At 32.6% G+C, this 19,687-nt stretch overlaps 3 protein-coding genes across 6 annotated transcripts; 1 reads left to right on the forward strand and 2 right to left on the reverse strand.

Moving 5' to 3' along the window:
* Window positions 1-895: 895 nt before the first annotated feature.
* LOC105196505 lies at window positions 896-6,629 on the reverse strand. Of its 3 annotated transcripts, none has more exons than XM_011162471.3 (12): window positions 6,187-6,628; window positions 5,700-5,938; window positions 4,987-5,119; window positions 4,697-4,905; window positions 3,909-4,087; window positions 3,640-3,784; window positions 3,518-3,571; window positions 3,186-3,381; window positions 2,583-2,971; window positions 1,675-1,958; window positions 1,475-1,597; window positions 896-1,413 (listed from the first exon to the last, which is right to left on the reverse strand). In XM_011162471.3, exons 2-12 carry the CDS (start codon window positions 5,781-5,783, stop codon window positions 1,389-1,391), a joined length of 1,821 nt encoding a protein of 606 aa, XP_011160773.1. In that variant the 5' UTR covers window positions 5,784-5,938; window positions 6,187-6,628; the 3' UTR covers window positions 896-1,388. The 3 variants fall into 3 exon arrangements, with proteins under 3 accessions (XP_011160773.1, XP_011160774.1, XP_025993560.1); XM_011162472.3 differs by having other exon boundaries at window positions 1,321-1,413; window positions 6,241-6,629; XM_026137775.2 differs by lacking the exon at window positions 6,187-6,628 and having other exon boundaries at window positions 1,321-1,413; window positions 4,987-5,010.
* A 71-nt stretch (window positions 6,630-6,700) lies between these two features.
* LOC105196506 (protein odr-4 homolog) lies at window positions 6,701-9,723 on the forward strand. Its single transcript, XM_011162473.3, has 8 exons — window positions 6,701-7,007; window positions 7,272-7,451; window positions 8,012-8,217; window positions 8,287-8,458; window positions 8,540-8,719; window positions 8,794-9,007; window positions 9,147-9,329; window positions 9,414-9,723. Exons 1-8 carry the CDS (start codon window positions 6,912-6,914, stop codon window positions 9,572-9,574), a joined length of 1,392 nt encoding a protein of 463 aa, XP_011160775.2. The 5' UTR covers window positions 6,701-6,911; the 3' UTR covers window positions 9,575-9,723.
* Window positions 9,724-10,134: 411 nt separating this feature from the next.
* Window positions 10,135-19,646, reverse strand: LOC105196504 (palmitoyltransferase app). Of its 2 annotated transcripts, XM_026137774.2 has the most exons (9): window positions 18,568-19,639; window positions 16,681-16,841; window positions 16,306-16,464; window positions 16,018-16,155; window positions 15,762-15,916; window positions 15,572-15,689; window positions 15,321-15,433; window positions 15,039-15,141; window positions 10,135-12,026 (listed from the first exon to the last, which is right to left on the reverse strand). In XM_026137774.2, the coding sequence occupies exons 1-9, from the start codon at window positions 18,714-18,716 to the stop codon at window positions 11,722-11,724; spliced, it is 1,401 nt and encodes a 466-aa protein (XP_025993559.1). In that variant the 5' UTR covers window positions 18,717-19,639; the 3' UTR covers window positions 10,135-11,721. The 2 variants fall into 2 exon arrangements, with proteins under 2 accessions (XP_025993559.1, XP_011160772.1); XM_011162470.3 differs by lacking the exon at window positions 10,135-12,026 and having other exon boundaries at window positions 12,902-15,141; window positions 18,568-19,646.
* Between the last annotated feature and the right edge of the window lie 41 nt (window positions 19,647-19,687).

Genomic DNA, 19,687 nt, shown 5'->3' on the forward strand with positions numbered 1-19,687 from the left:
TGAAATATACCTTGATATTTCTCCTGATCAGTACGACACTCTTTTGCCTTTATCAAGGTTTTTTTTATCAAAATCTTTGACACTATATTTTCTTTGATTGTGAATACGTTCTCCGTGCTGGTTGCCAATTTTTCGGTTTTCAGCCGAAGACGTCGGTTTTTTGAATGATTCTTCAGCTCTTCGGCTAATCTCTTTAAAATTTTGATAACCTTATCAAGATTGAAGTTCTGTTTACTCTCTCTCTAGTACTCTTTATATGACTCATTGATTTTGGGAACACATTTTGCCTACGATTAGCACGCCCAAAGAGATACAGGATACATCCAAGAGTAGGAAGGGAGCAGATAAGATTAGAGAACATAAATCATAACGGCAATAAGTTAAAATTTTTTTGATTACTTTTTTCTTATATGCCTAAGTTGGCTTGCAGTCAATCGGAATATTCAGGCTTGTTGTTGGATAGTATATTAGTCTAAAAAAGTAAACAATTTGGATAGTAATGATTGACAGCCATTAATCTGGACAACTATCGATTTTCAACAGGAAACTAGTAAGTCTGGCAATCATGATCGTGGATAGTTATGAATTTTTATAAGTATATTTTATAAAATGATAAGTGAAATAGCAAACATTATAATAAAGTAAATAATGTTGTGTGCCAATTAAGAGTCGAACACTAGGTCTCACTCTTCAGAATACACGAATTTACACACGAAGACCTAGTGTTCGGCTCTTAATTGAAACTCAATATTATTTAATTTCTTTCCTTGGAGCCTATCTAATTTATGATTATAATAAAGATTAATTAATAACACAGTTTTTGTTTTTTCTAAAGTTTTTTTTTATTAAAAATATATATATATTATATGTCAAATATACATTTATATCAACATAATAAATGTATAAAGTTTATTTAAAACTTGAACAGTGCACAATTGTGCAAATTCAATAAAGAATTTATAAATAATCTTGAGAGTATCGGACAACGATCGTCTTCGCGTCAGTATCGCTCAAAAAAGAATAAACAGCAAATATAAATCATCTCGTGATTTATATTTGTTGCAAATATTAATCCTGTCGTGACGGAAGACACCTATAGATAGCTATATGTAGCCTTACACAATATTTACATACTATTTGAGGTAGTGTCTTTGATATAAAAAATTTGTGCTTTTGAAATCACATTTTGCATTAAAAAACGCTACGAGGTCTCGTTGTGCTGAATAGTCGTGGATTGGTATAATGCTGAGAATTTAAAATAACTCACAGTTATTTCATATATTAATGACTTTACCTTCATAAATTTCGAACGCTACTGCGCCTGAGACTTATAAAGTTGATCTAAGAAATTACAGTAAAGATCTTCTTCTACCACCGTCTTATATTTATTAAATTTTTGTTTTCACCACTGACCTGAAAGTATTCCGATTATTATTATTTTACAAAATATCGAGTACTGATATGGCATACTTACAAGTCCGAACATAATTGCACGAGATGCCGCGGCATGTAATATCGTGCGTGAGGAGAGAGATCCAAAAATGGATCATTCACATTTACCATGCTTTCTATTTTTAATTCTTCGATTTCTTCAAATCTGCAATACCATTAGATATTTGAAACATAAGCAATTTGGTCGGTCGCAGTAATAAAAATAATTGTTAAGGCGCTCACCTTACGATGAAATTTTTGCGATATTGTCGCGTGACGTCATTTACTTTGCTTTTCGCCACTTCAAGCACAACACGAAATGCCATATCGCGGAAATCATGTATCTTGTAATATATACCGAACTTATCCAAGTTTGATTCATTGTTTCTCGACATAATGATGGATCTTGTAGCTGGAGTATCTATCCATACGACGCGGCATCCATTATTAAGTAATTCGGTAAACCACGAAACAGCTCCAACTTTGGCCACTTCGTTCCATACAGCTCCATCATGCCAGTCATGTACCTTTAAAAACAATGATTGTAAGAAACATGCTTAATAGTCGCGTTATTTTGTGTCGTATAAATGCAAAAGTTTTAATAGGGAGATACAAGTATACATCTACTTACGACAGAGTTACAATCTGAGATTTCGTAAATCTAATTTACGTAAGTCAAATAACCATTTAAACTGATGCAATATTTTATATTTTATATAAATAAAATATTATTTAAGAAAAATAACTATTTTACTAAAATGATATTATAAGTCTCTATTTTAAAAAGTGACAAAACAAAATTGTTTCATCTTGAGAATTTTTAATATAATATTCGCCATTATAAAATTAATATTTAGCTTAAACACAGACTTAACTTCAAATGATTAAAAAAAAAATAATATACTTTTTCTTCAAAATATAACTTTTAATTTAATATTTTATGTTATATTTAAAATTGATTTAATTTAAATTATGCATTAACGAATGCATAATCAATATTGTCTCCTGGTTTAGTTAACAGCATCAATAATCGAAAATTTTTAAGTCGAAACAGTCGCAAGTAGAAAAATATCTCTACTTATTAATCCCAGAAATTGTAGACGCGTATCACACGTATATTATAAACTATTATTACATGACACAAAACTTACAGAGCAAGAGCACATCTCAGCAAGTGTTTGACGAAAATCTTTCATCAGGGCCATAAAAGATGTTGAATTATTAGTGTAAAGAAGAATGACATCGTCGCACGAAAGATTATCGTGACTGATTCCCTTCTCACTGTCACTAATACCAAAATCGATCGATTTGAGACAATCGGAATCATCATGCTGCGAGTTTACGTACAAGCTGACTTCCTCCTTTCGAATGCGCAAATAATGCCAGAAACATAATATTCCAATTATTGCCGACACGATTAATACAATGGCAATAATTGGCAATAATAGATACGAACTTGTGCTCAGCAATTTGTCTGAGCTCATCATTCTTGACTGAACGTTTACGACGGATGGTGTATTTTCGAAACTTTTCACGCAGCCTGTAAATATAATTAGCAAAATTATTATTATTATAAAAGAAAAATCTATTTGTAAAAATTAATAATGATATTTACGAAATTTAAACTGCTATGTCCAACACGCCGAAAAATCAAATCGATAAAATCAAATAACTTCAATTAGAAAAGCTGCTAATATTATTCTATTAACTTTGCTTTGTAATACAACAAATGTCCATCTTTAATTCATACTCACCCCTTACCCACGAACATGTGACCGTTTTATTTTCAATATCGTCCGTATCGATATAGTGAGGGGGTTTCCATATAGTACCCGTGTCACATCGATCATCATACAGTGAATACAACAAACAATAATTTGCAGTTGGCAGTTCCTCCAGTTGAAAGTAACATCGTACAAACTTCTCATATCTTCCATATGCCCTTTGTATCTATTTGAAAGTTTTTTCTCATTTAATGTAATTTATATACATATCTGAATGTATACAGATAGAAAATGAATATTGATATTAACAATTTTAAAATAATATGTAATTCTGATGTATAATTAAGAAGAATAATATTTACCAATTTTACATCGCAATTTTCATCTGTTAGTGCTTTTCTCGAAATATTAACTCCCTATAAAAACCAAAGTTTAAAAATATCAACTGTTAAGAAAATATTGCATTTTAATAATTAAATATTACCAGATCGATTGTCCAATCACGTATTAGCGGTTCTTTTGACCAGCTACAACCTAATCTAATATCTTGATTTCGTGGTAAGAACAATGATATGAGAAGACTGTCTCCTGTATCTGATGGTAGCGTAATATCTAATATAAATTTTTGTCTGTAAATATACAAAGAGACTTCTAAATGATACGTTTCTTTAAAAAAAAGTGTCATTTTTAAAAATATTCTAAAAATATTCTAAAAAGAAAAGATATTATAATAGGAAGATATTATCACTGTACCTTTGCTTAATGTTAGAATATTCATCTAGTCTACATATGATTTGTGGTTCTTTAACTTCAACACGTTGATAAGTAGTGTTCACATACTTCTTGCCTATTATATAAGAATGTTCACCGGTGTAAAACTGAAGTGCATAGCAGCCTGGAAAGACATATCTATACTCGAGTTCAATCTTATCCTGGAATATAAATTTATTAAATATAAATTTAATATTCCTTAATTCAAAATAAATTAACATAATTTGATAAGACAAAAGAGGGTGTCAGCCAAGCTAAATGGTGATGTTTAATATAACGTTAGTAACAATACAAATCCAATTACAAATATAATACACATCTCAATTATGTCTCAATTTTCTGTGTAATTAGAAGTTGCACAAATTAAAAGTTAAAAAAACATTCTATCATATCTATCGAAAATTGATTATAAGATGTCATCTTTTAATATTTTACGTACACTCAACGTTGTTTTTAACATTTAATTTACCTAAATTCTATTTATGCTGAATGGCTAACCATTATAACTGTCATCTTCAACACTACCATCCAGCTTGGTTCTCTTATCTTATACTTAATTTTTCATCATTTAACCTTCCAATTTAGCTTTCAAACTATTTTTTTATTTTAATATAATTTATCTTGAAATAAATTTATAAGTTATTTTAAAATAAGTTACTCTTTAATTAACATATATACATGAATATTAATCTATAATTATCACTGGATATATGAAATTGCCACATTTGATGTAATCTTTTCATATATATCAGATTAGTATTGTTTATTACCTCATACAGATTCATCTTGCTAGAATTATAGGTGTTCATAAGATGACACACAGATCTCTTTTGCGTGTGTGTTTTCGAAGTAAGATTATGAGTTCTTTCAAATACATACTCTTCACATTCTCTTTCATTTTTGATCAAAGGATTAACCAATAAGGCTACTTTGTACATGCATTGTATTTTGGGAGGTGCAAACACAACATTTACAACACCTTAGATAAAAGACAGATATAATTTATAAGTACAATTAGATCTAATCATTCTGAAAATTACGTAATTTTGAAGTGGCTTACCAGAGGAATCTTCTACTTCATCATCTGTAACAAAGTCCACATGATTAGGAACCTCTTTGGGAGGACAATGTTTAACATGTAGATTGTTATAATAGTTGTTTTTGATGTCAAGGTGTTTTGGTTTAAATATGTACTGTAAAACAAGATAAAATATAGTACATAATGGCATACAATATATATGTATACATATTGCTATAACTAAAAAATTATTTTTCTAGTTTGCTAAAAAAAAAAATTCTAATGAGAATTCAATAACTGAATGAAGAGCTAGTGATACTTTTGATTCTTTACAATCAGTAGGCCACAATATTACATCAGAATTGAAAAATATTACTTTAAATAAAGTAATTTTAGCACCTTACAGCTTTGAATAAAAATGGATTATGAAAAATATTAATTTGTAATTTTACTCATTACATAATAAATCAATATAAACTCATTACTTTTGCTCATTATATAACGAGTCAACTAACAAGTTACTTTTTTCAATGAGTAATGTATTATAATACAAAGTTGTTTGTCAAAGTGACTTCTCTAATCCTGGTGTTACGAAACCATCACTATTATGAAAAATTGTACCATCTTTACCAAATTATTGTATAAAAAGTAAAAGTAGCGATAAAGTAAAAATGAAGTAACTTTCCATCCTTGCATCCATGTATATAAATGCACATAGAATATGTTATTTTCAAAAAGATGGCTATGTAACTCACCTCGCAAGCCTGATAAAAATCAAATGAAATCGATCCACGTATCAGTACGCTCAGAACAAGTGGGAAAAGAGAGACGTAGTGCATTATCCTTTTTAATATATAACAATAATGTTCATCACTTGTGAAGTGTTACATGCGGTATCCGCGCTTCGGTTAGCGTGCGGTATATCAGCTATGCGTGTTTATTTAACCCGGTGCTTTTTTCCTAAGATGAACTCTTCATCATGACATACGTTTATCTGTAATAGCAACCAAATGCGGCGGATTACACTCGAACATCGATATCAAGTAGCAAGCGTAGCAAGTAGTGCTAGGAGTTAAGCCGCGGTTCGCTCGTAGGACGAGTAGAGGGGACACGTACACCAACGCACACTGCGAAGCAACCACGCACATGTGCCACACGCACGTGGTCTTTATCGGTAGTGCACCACCCCTCTATTTATCGTACGAGTGAGCCGCATCCCGAATCCGGCGTGTCTGCGCTTACGTTTCACTTGTCACCTTTCGTGATCGTGACCCCGTCGACGGTGATCGCACTTACTCTATTCGGACGATGATGGTAGACGTTTGGTTGATCGAATGATCTGTACATACTACCGGTTTGCTACGCACAGCTACGCAGGCGGTACAGTCGGTTACGCGGTTACATCAGGAATGCCTGCGCAATTATAAGTAGATAGCAGTTTCCGGGTCGATACATCAAAGACTAAATATTTGTGTATCATGATTGTCGGTCAAGAGCAGGCCGATGATATCTGAGCCGATGAAAACACCGTCGAGTTAGTTACTGATAACTTTAGATAAACGTTGAAACGTTTGAAGTTCAAAGAGATTGAGTAATGTGCACTTCGCGTTGTAGAAATGTCCCGATAGTTGCAACACGCATCTCTAGAAGAGCACTTGAGAAATCATCAAAGTTATCAGGAGAATATGCTACAATGTGATAGCTGGTGATAGCGAGAGGAAAACGCATAGCAGGAAATTGAAACGCCATTTTCGGATATATTTCGGAACACGATCTATCAAAATAAAGCCTGTTGCATAAAAAAAAAGATTTCATTTTAGATGGGTTTCGGAACGCAGATGTAATGAAACGTGTCACGAATGCGTTCCGAAACTCGTTAAAAAAAGAAACCGCTGTTTTTGTGCCGCGCGCGAATTGTCATCACGATTCTGTCAAGAGAAACCGTGAAGGGTAGACACGCGGAAGAAATGGGTCGGACGATTTATGCCGAGGAGCATCTTCGCACGTATTTATCGTCTTTGGCGAAGCCAGATGGTTACGTGATAGGATTGATTTTAGGACAGGTCTGATTTCCCTCTAATTTCTCGGTATCGGTCACGTTTTAGCGCTCTTGTTTTTAACATATGCGATAAGCAAGTAGAAAACACACATGACGTATTTTAAGTTATTTTGAATTAACAGAAAGTCGAGCAGCGCACGTATTTATTTATTTCTTTAATTAGTGAATCTAGAGGCAAGATATTTACGAATTTGATTCCGTAGACACGATATTAAATTTAATGGTAAATCTTGTAAAACGTTTGACTGTCTTCAATTTGATATTACAGAGTGCTGGACAAAAGGACTATGTCGTGCATTTAGCGAAAACACCACCTCCTCTCACTAAGAATGTCGTAGAAGAGACGTTAATTAGCTCTACAGCGCCTGCAGAACAGGATGCAGCAAATACATATATCAAATCTGTCAAAGATATACCTATGAGTTGGGTTGCGGATCATGCTAAACATGTACGCTACAATCTTCTTGACATAATTATGAACAAGATTTAATTCCTTAATTTGTTGATCATTAAATCATTGTATAAACGAGTAAAAATAAAAGAAATATATAATATTTAGAATTGTTACAAACCGAAAAAAATTATCAACACAGTGTCAAAATTTTCTTTTATTACAAATATAATTTATAAAATTTAATAATATCTAGCATGATATATACGAGTATTTTGCCAAGTGATTACAGATAAACGTATGTAATTGGAAAAATATGAAATTAATGAGTTTTTAATTCATTGTTTCATGAATTGTTAGTGATGGAATCAAATATGTATTTAAAATTTTCCAGTCAAATCCAATAATTAAGTTTCTTTTTTTAGACTTGTTTTAGATTTAAGTTTTTTTTTTTTAAATTTATTTGATCAGTTACATTAATGCAACTTTTACAAAATAAAGTTATATTTGTGTATAATGCAATTGATCAATCAATGAATTGAAAAATTTTCTTATACATTCACGCAACCTAGCATATTATAAAGATGATTATATATTGTATTTTATTTTGTTTACAGGTTACAAGAATGCTGCCTGGTGGAATGTGGGTGCTTGGCATATTCATTGTTGGACCTGAAGATGCTTTAGATAATACTAGCAATGTACAAAAGCTCAAGTCGGTTCTTGGCGCAATTCACAAAACTTTGTCATGGAATAATAAGTATCTCTGTGGGAATAATCAGGATGAGAAGCTTATATTGAGTTTTAATAGTGTCACACAAAAGTATGCTTCAAGCAACATTAAACATAGCATCTTATAATCAATTTATTAATTCTAGTCTTTTATCTTCAGACATATTTGCAAATCGATAGACATTACTAAGGACAGTATGTTAAAACCAGCGGATTGGAAGTTCCAAGAAAAAGCAACCAAGTGGCATCAACTTGAAGCCCTGGTAGATTTCGACAGATTGTATCTCATTGCAGCAGACAAGGATCCTGAAACTCTCAAGAAGCAATTGCAGGTATTAAATGAATGACCAATAAATGATTACTTTTACGAGATTTATTATTGCAATGCCACATTAAAGCAGTGAATTTTACAGAATATTTTGACAAACGTGGCAGATTTAATCGAATCTTCGCTCATCGTTATCGAGGGAGAAGTCAAATCTCCGGATGACACACTAGAACCACTTGGCAAGAAAAAGAAGAACAGCAAAGAGAGTAAAAATAAGACAAACGATAGCAATAATTTATTTCAAGTTAGCTTGTATATTCCCTGCGTGAGTATGAATAAATTTACTTGAAAAATTCATGAAAAGAGACATCGACAAATTAAGTAAAATTATTGTATCAGTCGCAAGGTGACAGCGATATGAATATAAGAACAACGTCGTGCAGCGCATCGATACGACTAATTGGACAATTGGTCAGTAGAACGTTTGTACATCACAGAGCCAGTGTTGCAGAGGCCAACACGGCTGTAAAGGAAGATATAGTCAGATCTCTAGCAAGTAGATTAGAAATGCATTGGGATAGTTTGATAGAGGAAGAAAATGGTTCTCCTGAAGGTAAATCATCAACGAGGAATACAAATATTTAAATTAAAATTTAAGTAAAAATCTATATTCATACTTATATTAATATATAAATGGTATAACTTTATGTTAAATTGATATTTATATTGTGCAATCTTACAATTTTTTTCAGAGAATATTACATTGCATGAACCACCGAGACGAGTGTTAATAGCATTACCGGAGAACAAAGTTACCTTATCGGATTATTTGTTTCCTGGCGAAGGACCGCAGGAGGCATTATTGTCATTGCAGGAACTTCTGGATCTCGAAGTACAAGAGAGTCAGGTACAAAAAGAGGTCGAATTGCAAGCTGGTAAGTAGAGGAAAATGTAGAATATCATCGCAACAACTTGAAATCACATATATTATTTGATTGCAATTGAATATATTAATGCAGATCCTGTAGAATTCTACTGCCAAAACGACGTCAATACTAAACCGTTGGACAATAATACCGATACAACTGGAAATTATCAAATAGCTGTTTATCTTACCGGTTTGAGTGTAGCGTTTATTATACTGTTGATAGCTGTTGTCGTGCACCAGCTTATGGTTTAATGTATACGTTTTATTCGCAGTGAAATAGCAATTTGTTTATATGTCATGTAATATATAACGTCTATTTTAAAATATAATATGTATTTTGAAAGCATGTAAATTCTGATGTAAAAAATTTAAATTATTTAATATACACATTTTGAAAGTTAGCGTGCAATACAAATTTCTTTAATCCAATTAAAGTCACGTTCTTATTACGAGAGAGAATCCTCGGTAATTACTTAAATAATTCCATAAAAATATTACAATGTCGAACTTGAAATAAAAATGCTGTTTGCTTATTCTCTCACACACAGGTTACATCAGTATTGAATAATCATCAGTAAATGACTGTTTAAGAAAAATATAAAAATAATAAAACTTTAAAATAATAAATTGCAAATTAATCGATTTTTAAATCTAATTTTCATACAAGTTTAATTAAAATTTTTTACTTGAAAATGTAATTATATCATGTTTTTTTTTGTTTATTAGCTGATTCAATTTTCTACTTCGATTGATACAATAATCCTTGCTCATTTTTATTAATATATTTTAAGGAAGTAAAATATTACACAACATTTTTAACTTGCTTTATATTATATATGGATTTTATTATAACATCTACATAATATATACATATACCATATCATACACATGTACTTTATATACAAAAGAATAGTAGTCTTAGAATTTGTTTAGTCTTCATATAATGGCAATCTTTATTTCTTTAGTAAGACAACTCTGCTCCATTATTAATGTAGTCTTTAATATTACTCATATACGAATAATATCGCATGATAATGCCAAATTAGTTAATAACATGCAATTTTGATACAAAATTTGTTTAATAAATTAGGCAGTGGTAATCCTAATGTTTAAATGTTCGCTATCAACTGCAAATTGCTTTAATAAATTTTGTAAATATTCTGTAAAATTCTCTATGCTAACGTGTATGAAAATTTTATTTACAAAACTTTTTACACTGTACATGACAAATATTCTTCTTCAAAAAGACAATACTTCTAAGAGAATATCGGAAAAACGTAACAAAAAAAAAAAAAAAAAAATATCGTACTTCTTACATTTTTCTGCAATAAATATTGTGTTTACTCGTACTGCGACAGCAACATTTCTTTTCACACTCTTTCACTTTTATACCGTTCAACGTATTTACTCCGTTCATTATTTCCGTTTTCTAGTGTAACTTTGATTCTTTTTTCTTGTTGAGTACAAGCACGAACGGGTGCCAGAAATATAATTTGAACACACGTAGCTTTTGACTTTTTACATCTATTGCAGTAAAATAATTGATTTCAATAATATTGTATATATATACATGAATGAAATAATGCAAAATGTATATTTTTCTAACAATTAAAGATGCCATAAACTGAAAAAATAAAATTGTCTTATGTGTGACATAACTTATACATATAAATTTGCATAAACGAAATTAAGTAGCATATATGATTTTTTTATATTGCTATAAATATCTTCTTTCGAGTAATCTTTTATTTGAATTTTTTTAATAGAACCATGAGTACTTTATAGAATTGTGAATAATCTAATATAAATAATAAATTATCACGTTAATAATACTTTTCAAAAATTTTTCTAAAAATTTCTAGGCAGATTCTATATTTAATGACGTTTCTACATTTAACTCGGAATTATTTGGAGAAAAATGGGATATATCATCGACACCCTTTCTGGCATATAATTATTATACCTCAACGTGAATATGATATAATAAATAGTAGTCATAGTAAAGTATGATTTAAATACGCGTTATTGCAACTTAATTATGCAGTTATTCATACAAATTTAATTATCAAAATAATCATATTTGTACTTTAATTATAGCTTGTGAACTTTTCCGGCCATTCGTTTGTGACTTGATTTTCTTATTTTCATAATTTTTTGATATCACTTTCTCTTCCAAAACTAAGCATCGTAAATACCTATCTCTTGCAGTAAATGATAATTAATAATTACGTTTGCATTTAATTATCATATCGTGTGTGAATTTCTTCTCGACGAAAATGCAAGATACAAATTGCATTTCGTAGTTCAATACACAACATTAAAAACTGCACTATCCAATCGATGTCAGATAGAAATTCATTCTTAATCTCATTCTTAATTGCCGCTCATAGCGAAATTTCTTATACTACACCCATTTTTATAAGCCCCGACTGGCTTCCTTTACCGACGCTCGCGTCTTCCAGCGAATCTAAGTCTAAGGCGGACTCTATCATAGTCGTGTCCTGCAGTAGTCTGAGTCTAGACGCGGACAAAGGGGTTGTTACAGTTACTGTTGGTATGGAAGATGTGTCCAGAGCGGAAGAAACCACGACACTCTGACGAGAAGGCAGCGGAGCGATTTCGTCGATATCAATTGGTGCTATATTGAGAGACGCTAGCGGTATTTCGTTGGTAACAAGTTGACTTATACTGTTCGTGGTACTACCTAAAAACAAAATTCGTAATGTCAGATAAGTGATCTCATTTTGGTGGACAGTCGCGTGGACAACTCGTACAAAAAAAATGTGCACATACAGTATTAAAATATAAATAATTGCTATTAAATCGTGAAGGAAAACAAGCTGTTATGAAACCTCTTTAGTATACAACAGAAAAGAAAAAAAAATTATATTGTACAATTATTATCAGAAAGGTGCAGCGTTGGCCTTGTGTTCTCTTACACACAATGTATCAGCGATGCAAGCTCTATATTGTAATTTCAATTACCCATTGGATATTAATGCACTAAATCCTGAATACACATTCCTACATTCCGTGAAGTTAACGCCTTACATTAAACATAGCATTTCAAATTGTTTTTCTTTGGAACTGCTTCCATTTATGCGTGAAAACAAAAAAAAGTATCAAACCACATTCTCTTTGATATCACAAAATATCTTACCGAATTTTGTAAAGAGAGCATACGCACGTTAAAAAATCAATTGTTATTATATTGAATCAAAATTTTTCTCTCTAGTATAAAAAAAAAAGAAAAATTCGATGCATTCTGCAGGTATGGATTTGCTAACTTATTTACAGATTATCTTACTTATAGGCAATTATAGGCAAGGTATCTCGCCTATAATGTAAAACCAAATTATAAAAATTAGTCACAAGCCATAAACCCTGTAATTAATATAATGCTCCAAAATTAATCCCGTGAAAATATAAAAGAAACATGTCACGTGTATAGTGATTTATTAATGCTAGTGAAAAGATAATCAGAGGTCATTCGTATATTAAAACATACACTCAATGACGATCAAAATGTATGAAATAAACTTACCGAGTAGTACGCTCTGAGCTCTCGATAACAGGACGTAATTTTAAACAACAGAGAAATACAATTTATTGAATTATGTTCAAACTTTACTAATTACTAAGAAACATAAATATATATATGTACAAAAACATTTTCACGTAATCGATACAGAAATAAAGAAACTTATTACAAAACATATTTTGCATTGTGCTTTATCATTTTATCATTTTTATAACAGTAATAAACTTACGCAATTAACAAAATTCAAAAAATTCGAGATTACTTTTTAACCAAGACTACTGAGTATGTGTAGAAGTAATAGATTGAGAAGTATAATACTTTCTATAACAGGCTGGAAAAGTCCAGTAAATGGGAAAAATCGTGATAAAGTTTTGACTGTTCCAAAATACATCCAACAGAATAAATTGACAAAAATTATAAAAATGATTAATATGTAACACTAAAATATATTTACATAATTATATGTTCAGATATTTTTGCTTTAATTAGTAAGTCATACTAACCACTATGGTTTAAAGAAAAATAAAATTAACCTATTTACAAATTATTAGTAATAAAACTTTATAATATAAAGTTCTTTTAACTCTAATTAATTTGTAAAATATTTTTTTACAAAAACTTTGAAGATATAAATGTTATTAAATTTTATATTAATTTTTAGTTTCATGAGAAAAACATAATAGTAACAAAATTAAACATTTTTATCTATATAAATCTGTTTCGTATTTACCATTCAATATTGTGTAACAAAACAAAAACTAATTTATTTTCCTACGTCGCTTCCAAATTTTATATTAAATAAAGCTTAAATTAGAAAAAAAACTGTCAATTAACTCTCATTGTTTTTTGTTTATCTTATTATTTTTAGATAAGATCAGGTTTTGCTGGTTTTTCCCTAAAAATACCGATTTTTACCACTGACATGGACTTTATTAAAGAAAAAAAAGGAACCTTACCAACCCTGATAACAAATAACATTATAAAATATAAATTTAAAAAAATACCATTGAGAAGAATTCCGTCAAGTAAACATAACTGGTATCGTATACCCTTAACTGACTTATATACCACCATAACTGTAATATACATATTTTTAAAATAAACATTTTATGTGTAATGCAAAATGGTACTTTCAAAAAATAAATAGATCTCTTTCTTTCAACAATTAAATTCAACCTCTTGGTGTTTGTATATATAACTTTTGTTAAAATTCCCAATTAAAGGAATCAAGAACAATCGCATAACCATTTATATGTATACGTATATACAAATCAGTACACTCTTTCCCAATGCGAAAGATCTTTTTGAGAACAGGACGAATTACAATTCTAATTCTTAAAGCTTTCTAACAAGTCCAAGATTTCTTTAGTATACATAAGAATATAATAATAATTATCTTATTGTTCTGTTTTTCCTACAAATGAATTTTATAATTCAAAAATGCATTATCGGTTGACAATAGACGTTAAATGTCCTCATTGTCGCTCAGTGAACTCATAATGAAACGGCGATTTAGGAGATCTTCCTCCGTGCTATCGCTTGGGCATAACGAATTCTCCGCGTACGATAAATTATTAGTTAGCGGTCCGGAACCGAATCTGTTGACCACGAGACCAATCGCAGTCTGCCCGATAATCGGTATGCCACCCGTGCCTAATATACGCGCCGGCAGAATGTTCTTCGTTATCGGATATTTTAGGCTAGGCTCGGTACACCGCAAATTGTTATATTTAAGCATATGCGGCGACTGCGAGAGCCGTAATGGATCTTCGGAATAGCACTGGGGAAACTTTTGCAGATCGGTGTAACCGTTTTTCTCGCTTATCTTGTAACGTAAGGGATCCTCGGAGTATCTTTGAGGATATTTCTGAAGATCAATATCGTATTTCTGTTCCCCTATGCATTGGTCGTATATGAGATTGTTATCCGAACACCTATGATATTCCTCTCTACACCTATGAGGATACTTGTGCAAACCGTCCTCGCATCTACACGGATACTTTTGAAAGTCCGGATTTAACCGATCTACCTCGGCGTATTTAATATGTTTCACAGAATCCTGAGAGCAATGCTGCACCGGGTATGGCGGCACGTAAGTATCGTTTATGTATTGGCGCGGATATTTCGGTAGGTCTTCGGGACAACGTGTAGGATGTCTCAAGAGGGTCAACTCACCGTTTATCGATTCTATTCTCGGCGAATGTTGACCGCTGATCAAGTTATTCATCGAGCCCGTGAGGTCCATGCTAGGACTCGTTTGAACCGTCGTACCGTTTGACTGTTGAAATAAATAAAAATAACGAAAAATGTTTTCGCTACTGTAGAGATAAGCGAACATTTTTTTAGTTCAAATCCGATTCAATACAATTTTACTCGAATTAAATCGAATTAAATTGAATCGAATCGTTAAAACGTAACTTTTAGAGTAAGCTAATAAACACATTAAAATTCAATTACCTGAGGCTGCACAATTTTGGCAGTACCGTACGTCTTATTATTAGTAATCACATTATCATCACCAACTCGTTCGTGTTCCGCGCGATATTCAGGTGTTACTATTCCCCTTCGATCTGAAACAATATGATCCGACAATGAATTCAATAGACAATTAAAGGATGACGTCATCGCTATATCTTCGAAGCCTATGACTTGCAAATGTGCATAAATGAATATTACGATGACTTGTACGCGCATAAAGAAGAGCTTACCGATTAAACTAGGTGGAGCTGGTCCACATAAAACATAAAAAAAATTTCCGCAAATGTTTCCTTGACTGTAAGGATTAAAATTATCCTGTCCTCTTCTGTTCGTGAATGACCCTTTGATCTACGGTAGCACAGAAGCAATTAAAGACAAATTCTAACATAATTTATACATGATTTTGTTAAACGTACTTACATCTTCGTTAGTCGTTTGATTGCTACTAGTTAAATATGTATGAAAGCCGGCGAGACCCAAGATACTCCAAACAGAAAAGAAACACACGACTCCCACAATAACGCTGCTCGGAGATAATTTAACAGCTTCTAAAAACGGCTTGTCATCTTTCGTAACTAAAATTGTAAAAAAAAAAAAACAAAACGGTAGATGTAGTCACTTTTTTGCTGTGATCGTATTTGTTCATTCATAACGAACCATAGATCGAGATACTTACGCATAATAATATGAGTGACCGCACATATAAATATAAAAACGCAAAGAAATGCGAGGGATACTATAAAAGCATAAAAATATCTATAATTTCTTCTGCCCACGCAATTACCCACCCATGGACAGTGATGATCAAACCTCTCTGTAAGAATAAATTATCTTTAAAACCTTCGCCTAATATCTGCGATTACATTAGTATCGTATTCGAGATTAATCCTGACAAGTACCTGATAATATGAAAAAGAAAAGGTAAACAAGCATCTAAGATATCTAATTTTGATAAAATACATACCTACGCAATTGTCGCATAAACTACAATGGGAGGCTCTCGGCGGCCTAAATATCTTGCATGTAAAGCAATATTTTAATTTTACTGGTTGTCCCCTAATCAAGACTTCTTTCGTCCTGGGAGGAGGTCTGTACGTCTTAGAGTTACCATTGTTAGGTACTTCTACAATTCAGTCATGAAAAATAATTCAATTTAACACTTGAAATATTTTTTAACATTAAAAGATTTAAATAAGTATAATCTTTATTTTTATAATGAACATTTGCTATCTCTGAATTGAAATATCAATCTTTTAAAATGACTAAATGAAATAATACATAAAGAATAAATGGAAACGGTTATAAATATGTTTTATTATATTTGTAATTATATTTATACCGATTTGTTTTTCGATGTAAGCTGCTTCGTCGGGTGTTGCTCTTGGAATTACTCCAGGATCACTGAAGCTTGTGCGGAATAAAGCAGACATTACGAATATAAATAATAAAGCTCCTATTACTGGTATTGCTGGTGTTACATGTAGTGCCAGATAAGGACAACTGGAAAGAAAGAAAATCATTGTCCAGAAATTCCATTTCGTCATATAAAAACATGTTATTTTTTTCTGCTGTTAGTCTAAAAACGGTCCTTCTTGCATCTACTTTACAGTTCAATCTTGTCCTTAATATATTGTCTTGTATACAATTTCGAGATGCTGTATAATAATTTCATTTGCTAAAATCTTAAAAGCAGCAGAAAATCTTAAAATTCTTTTATCTAGATCTTAAGTATAAAATCTAGACACATAAGATTAATAAATACAAGATTAATGTCCATTTCCAATGTAGATTAGCTTTGACCTTGGTTTGACTTATTCTTTATCTTTTGCTTTGGTTTCACTTATTCTGTATCATTTTCTAATTTCAAGAAGAATTAAAAAAAAAACAATAAAAAAATAACCAAAGTAAAAAGATAAGGAGTAAATAGAAACAGAAACTCTCAAAATTAGAAAAAGATAAAGAGTTAATTAACCAAGCTCAAAGTAAATCTACATTAATAAAAATGGACATTTTAGATCTTAAATATAAAATTGGACCATGAATACTTGAATATCACAAAGTGTCCAATGTATTTTCGATTAGAGTACATAAATTATTATAACATCTCTATCTAACTTTATTGAAATTTATCCTTGAAATAAAATACAACGCAAAATATACAACACTTACTCAAAATTGGAACAAAATCTGAATTATTTCAATGGCGAGGAATACAGTGTGTTATTATATTAAGTATTCATAGTCCAATCTTGTATTTAAGATCTCATCTTGAATATAATCTTACAATGCTATACAATTGTTTGATTGACTGAAATCTTAAGACCGCCTAAAATCATTTCTAAGATAATATTTTGAAGATTGGACTGTGAATATCATCCTAATTTTATAAAGTATCCAATATACTTTTGATTAGAATACACAAGGCACTATAACAGTTCTAACTCTATTGAGATTTAACCTTGACACCAAATGTTACACAACATATACAACGCTTATTCAAAAGAAGCTTACCAAAGAACAATTCATTTATTCTCTAATAAGACACATATTGTATTAACAGAATAAAGATCGTATTCACAGCCTAATCTTACATTTAAGATTGTGTCAAGTATGAATTTGAGATGCTATAAAATTGGTTTTCATCGATTGAATAAAATTTTGAGCAGTCTATAGATACAATTAATAATATTGCACAATATTTCCAGACAATTCAAAACAAGCTCAATACAGCCTTCAAAAATAATCAATGATATTATGCAACATTCAAATATTAATGCAATAACAATACATGTTTAAAAACTGCTTCAAAATTATTTATTGGAATTAGACTTAAGGCACTCTTCTTGAATGTAATGTAGCCACTAGGTACTCAATAATATTGTATAGTTGTACAATGTTTTTTTTAGACAAAACAAATATAACCTTCAAAAGATGAATAATATTGTGCAATACTTAAATATTACATTAATGCAATAATAATTGAATATCTGCTTCAAGATGACCTAAAACAGCTCCTATATGTTCAATATTGTACAATATTCTTCTAGACAAAATAAGCTTAATACAGATTTCAGTTATCTCCAGGTGGTTAACAGTATTGTGCAATATTTAAATATTATAAAACAAGAGATCATTAAGATTGGAATATCCACCAACCCACCCTAATCTCACGAAAATCTGACGATCTTTGATCGTCCTAGTATACATTAAGAAAAGCAATGCTTACTCAAAACCGAAGAACAATCCGGTTGTTCCGACGATGAGGCACACGGTGACGTAGAACACTCCTGTCTGCGGTGCCATCATCACCCTGCCATCGCAGCAGAAGCGATTCCTGCCCGGGAATAGTTCCCATTTTCGCGTGACGTGAGGCATCTTGCTCCAGGATGAAGCCTCTCTCACGTACTGCCATATATGAACGTACTACGGGTCCCGGCAACAGGCAGCTGCTGGCGATTTATCATAAACAACGCGCGATCGTGTCCCTTCGACGTTCCCGCTCGAGAATGTGGACGGGCATACCTCATCTCGCCCGCGTTGTCCAATGGTGACCGAGTGAAAGCGCGGAGGCTGCCGACGGTGACGGCGGCATCCATGTATCGGTCACCACTTCCCGCAAATGTCCGCCGCCGCCGCCGCCTGTTGAGCCTCGCGGGGTCGGCACTCCAACTGAGCGATCGGCGTCGCGCTCGCGCGCCACGAGGAGTACACCCGCGTTCCTCGACTTAACCTTAATGCTCCTGAGCACGGGTTATTTCTTTTTTTTTTTTCTTAAAGTTGAGAAATCCACGGCATCCTCGCGCGAAGAAACCACAATGAGGCAGGTCCCACCTGCGAGTTCGTAGCGAGGCTGTTTGTTTACGAAGCTCCACCAGCTACCCGCGCGACATCGTTGACATCGTCGTCGCCGTCGTCCGTCTCGGTGTGGTCGACTTCGACTTTGATTCCGACGAAACAAAGGGTTGTGGCGCGGCCGCGAAGGAAAGGCCCTCACTCGCGTTCGGAATTGGGTCAGCGAAGGCTACTCGCGGGTTCGTGCGCGCGAGCACTGTGTGTAGACCGCTGACGAAGCCCGCAAACGCGCGCCTCGATACCCCAGGGACCCCCTCAAACCGCCATCGTCCCCGTCGCCGTCGTTGCGGTCGCGCTGCTGAACCCCCAGCCGATGACGATAACGCGCATTATTTACGGGACACTCACGCGCGCACACACATATATACACACACACATACACACACATACAACACGCGCGCAAAATCGCCGTGAAGTACACCGCGCGCGACGTGCTCCGCTCTCTCGCGCGGCGAGAAACGCGCGCATCGCCCCCACGCGGCTTTCACGCGAAA

This window comes from Solenopsis invicta, chromosome 8, assembly GCF_016802725.1.
Source record: "Solenopsis invicta isolate M01_SB chromosome 8, UNIL_Sinv_3.0, whole genome shotgun sequence".
In the NCBI taxonomy this organism is placed as follows: Eukaryota; Metazoa; Arthropoda; class Insecta; order Hymenoptera; family Formicidae; genus Solenopsis; species Solenopsis invicta.

Coding starts and splice junctions, on each gene's coding strand:
- LOC105196505 (XM_011162471.3), bottom strand. CDS start 5,783: ATGCACTACGTCTCTCTTTTCCCACTTGTTCTGAGCGTACTGATACGT. Junction 3,382..3,517: donor AAAATTGCGATGTAAAATTG/GTAAATATTATT, acceptor ACTTTCAAATAG/ATACAAAGGGCATATGGAAG. Junction 1,959..2,582: donor CTGAGATGTGCTCTTGCTCT/GTAAGTTTTGTG, acceptor TTGTTTTTAAAG/GTACATGACTGGCATGATGG.
- LOC105196506 (XM_011162473.3), top strand. CDS start 6,912: ATGGGTCGGACGATTTATGCCGAGGAGCATCTTCGCACGTATTTATCG. Junction 8,459..8,539: donor CTCTCAAGAAGCAATTGCAG/GTATTAAATGAA, acceptor TGAATTTTACAG/AATATTTTGACAAACGTGGC. Junction 8,720..8,793: donor TTAGCTTGTATATTCCCTGC/GTGAGTATGAAT, acceptor TTATTGTATCAG/TCGCAAGGTGACAGCGATAT.
- LOC105196504 (XM_011162470.3), bottom strand. CDS start 18,716: ATGCCTCACGTCACGCGAAAATGGGAACTATTCCCGGGCAGGAATCGC. Junction 16,842..18,567: donor GGATTGTTCTTCGGTTTTGA/GTAAGCATTGCT, acceptor CTTTCTTTCCAG/TTGTCCTTATCTGGCACTAC. Junction 16,156..16,305: donor TTTATGCGACAATTGCGTAG/GTATGTATTTTA, acceptor TTATTCTTACAG/AGAGGTTTGATCATCACTGT.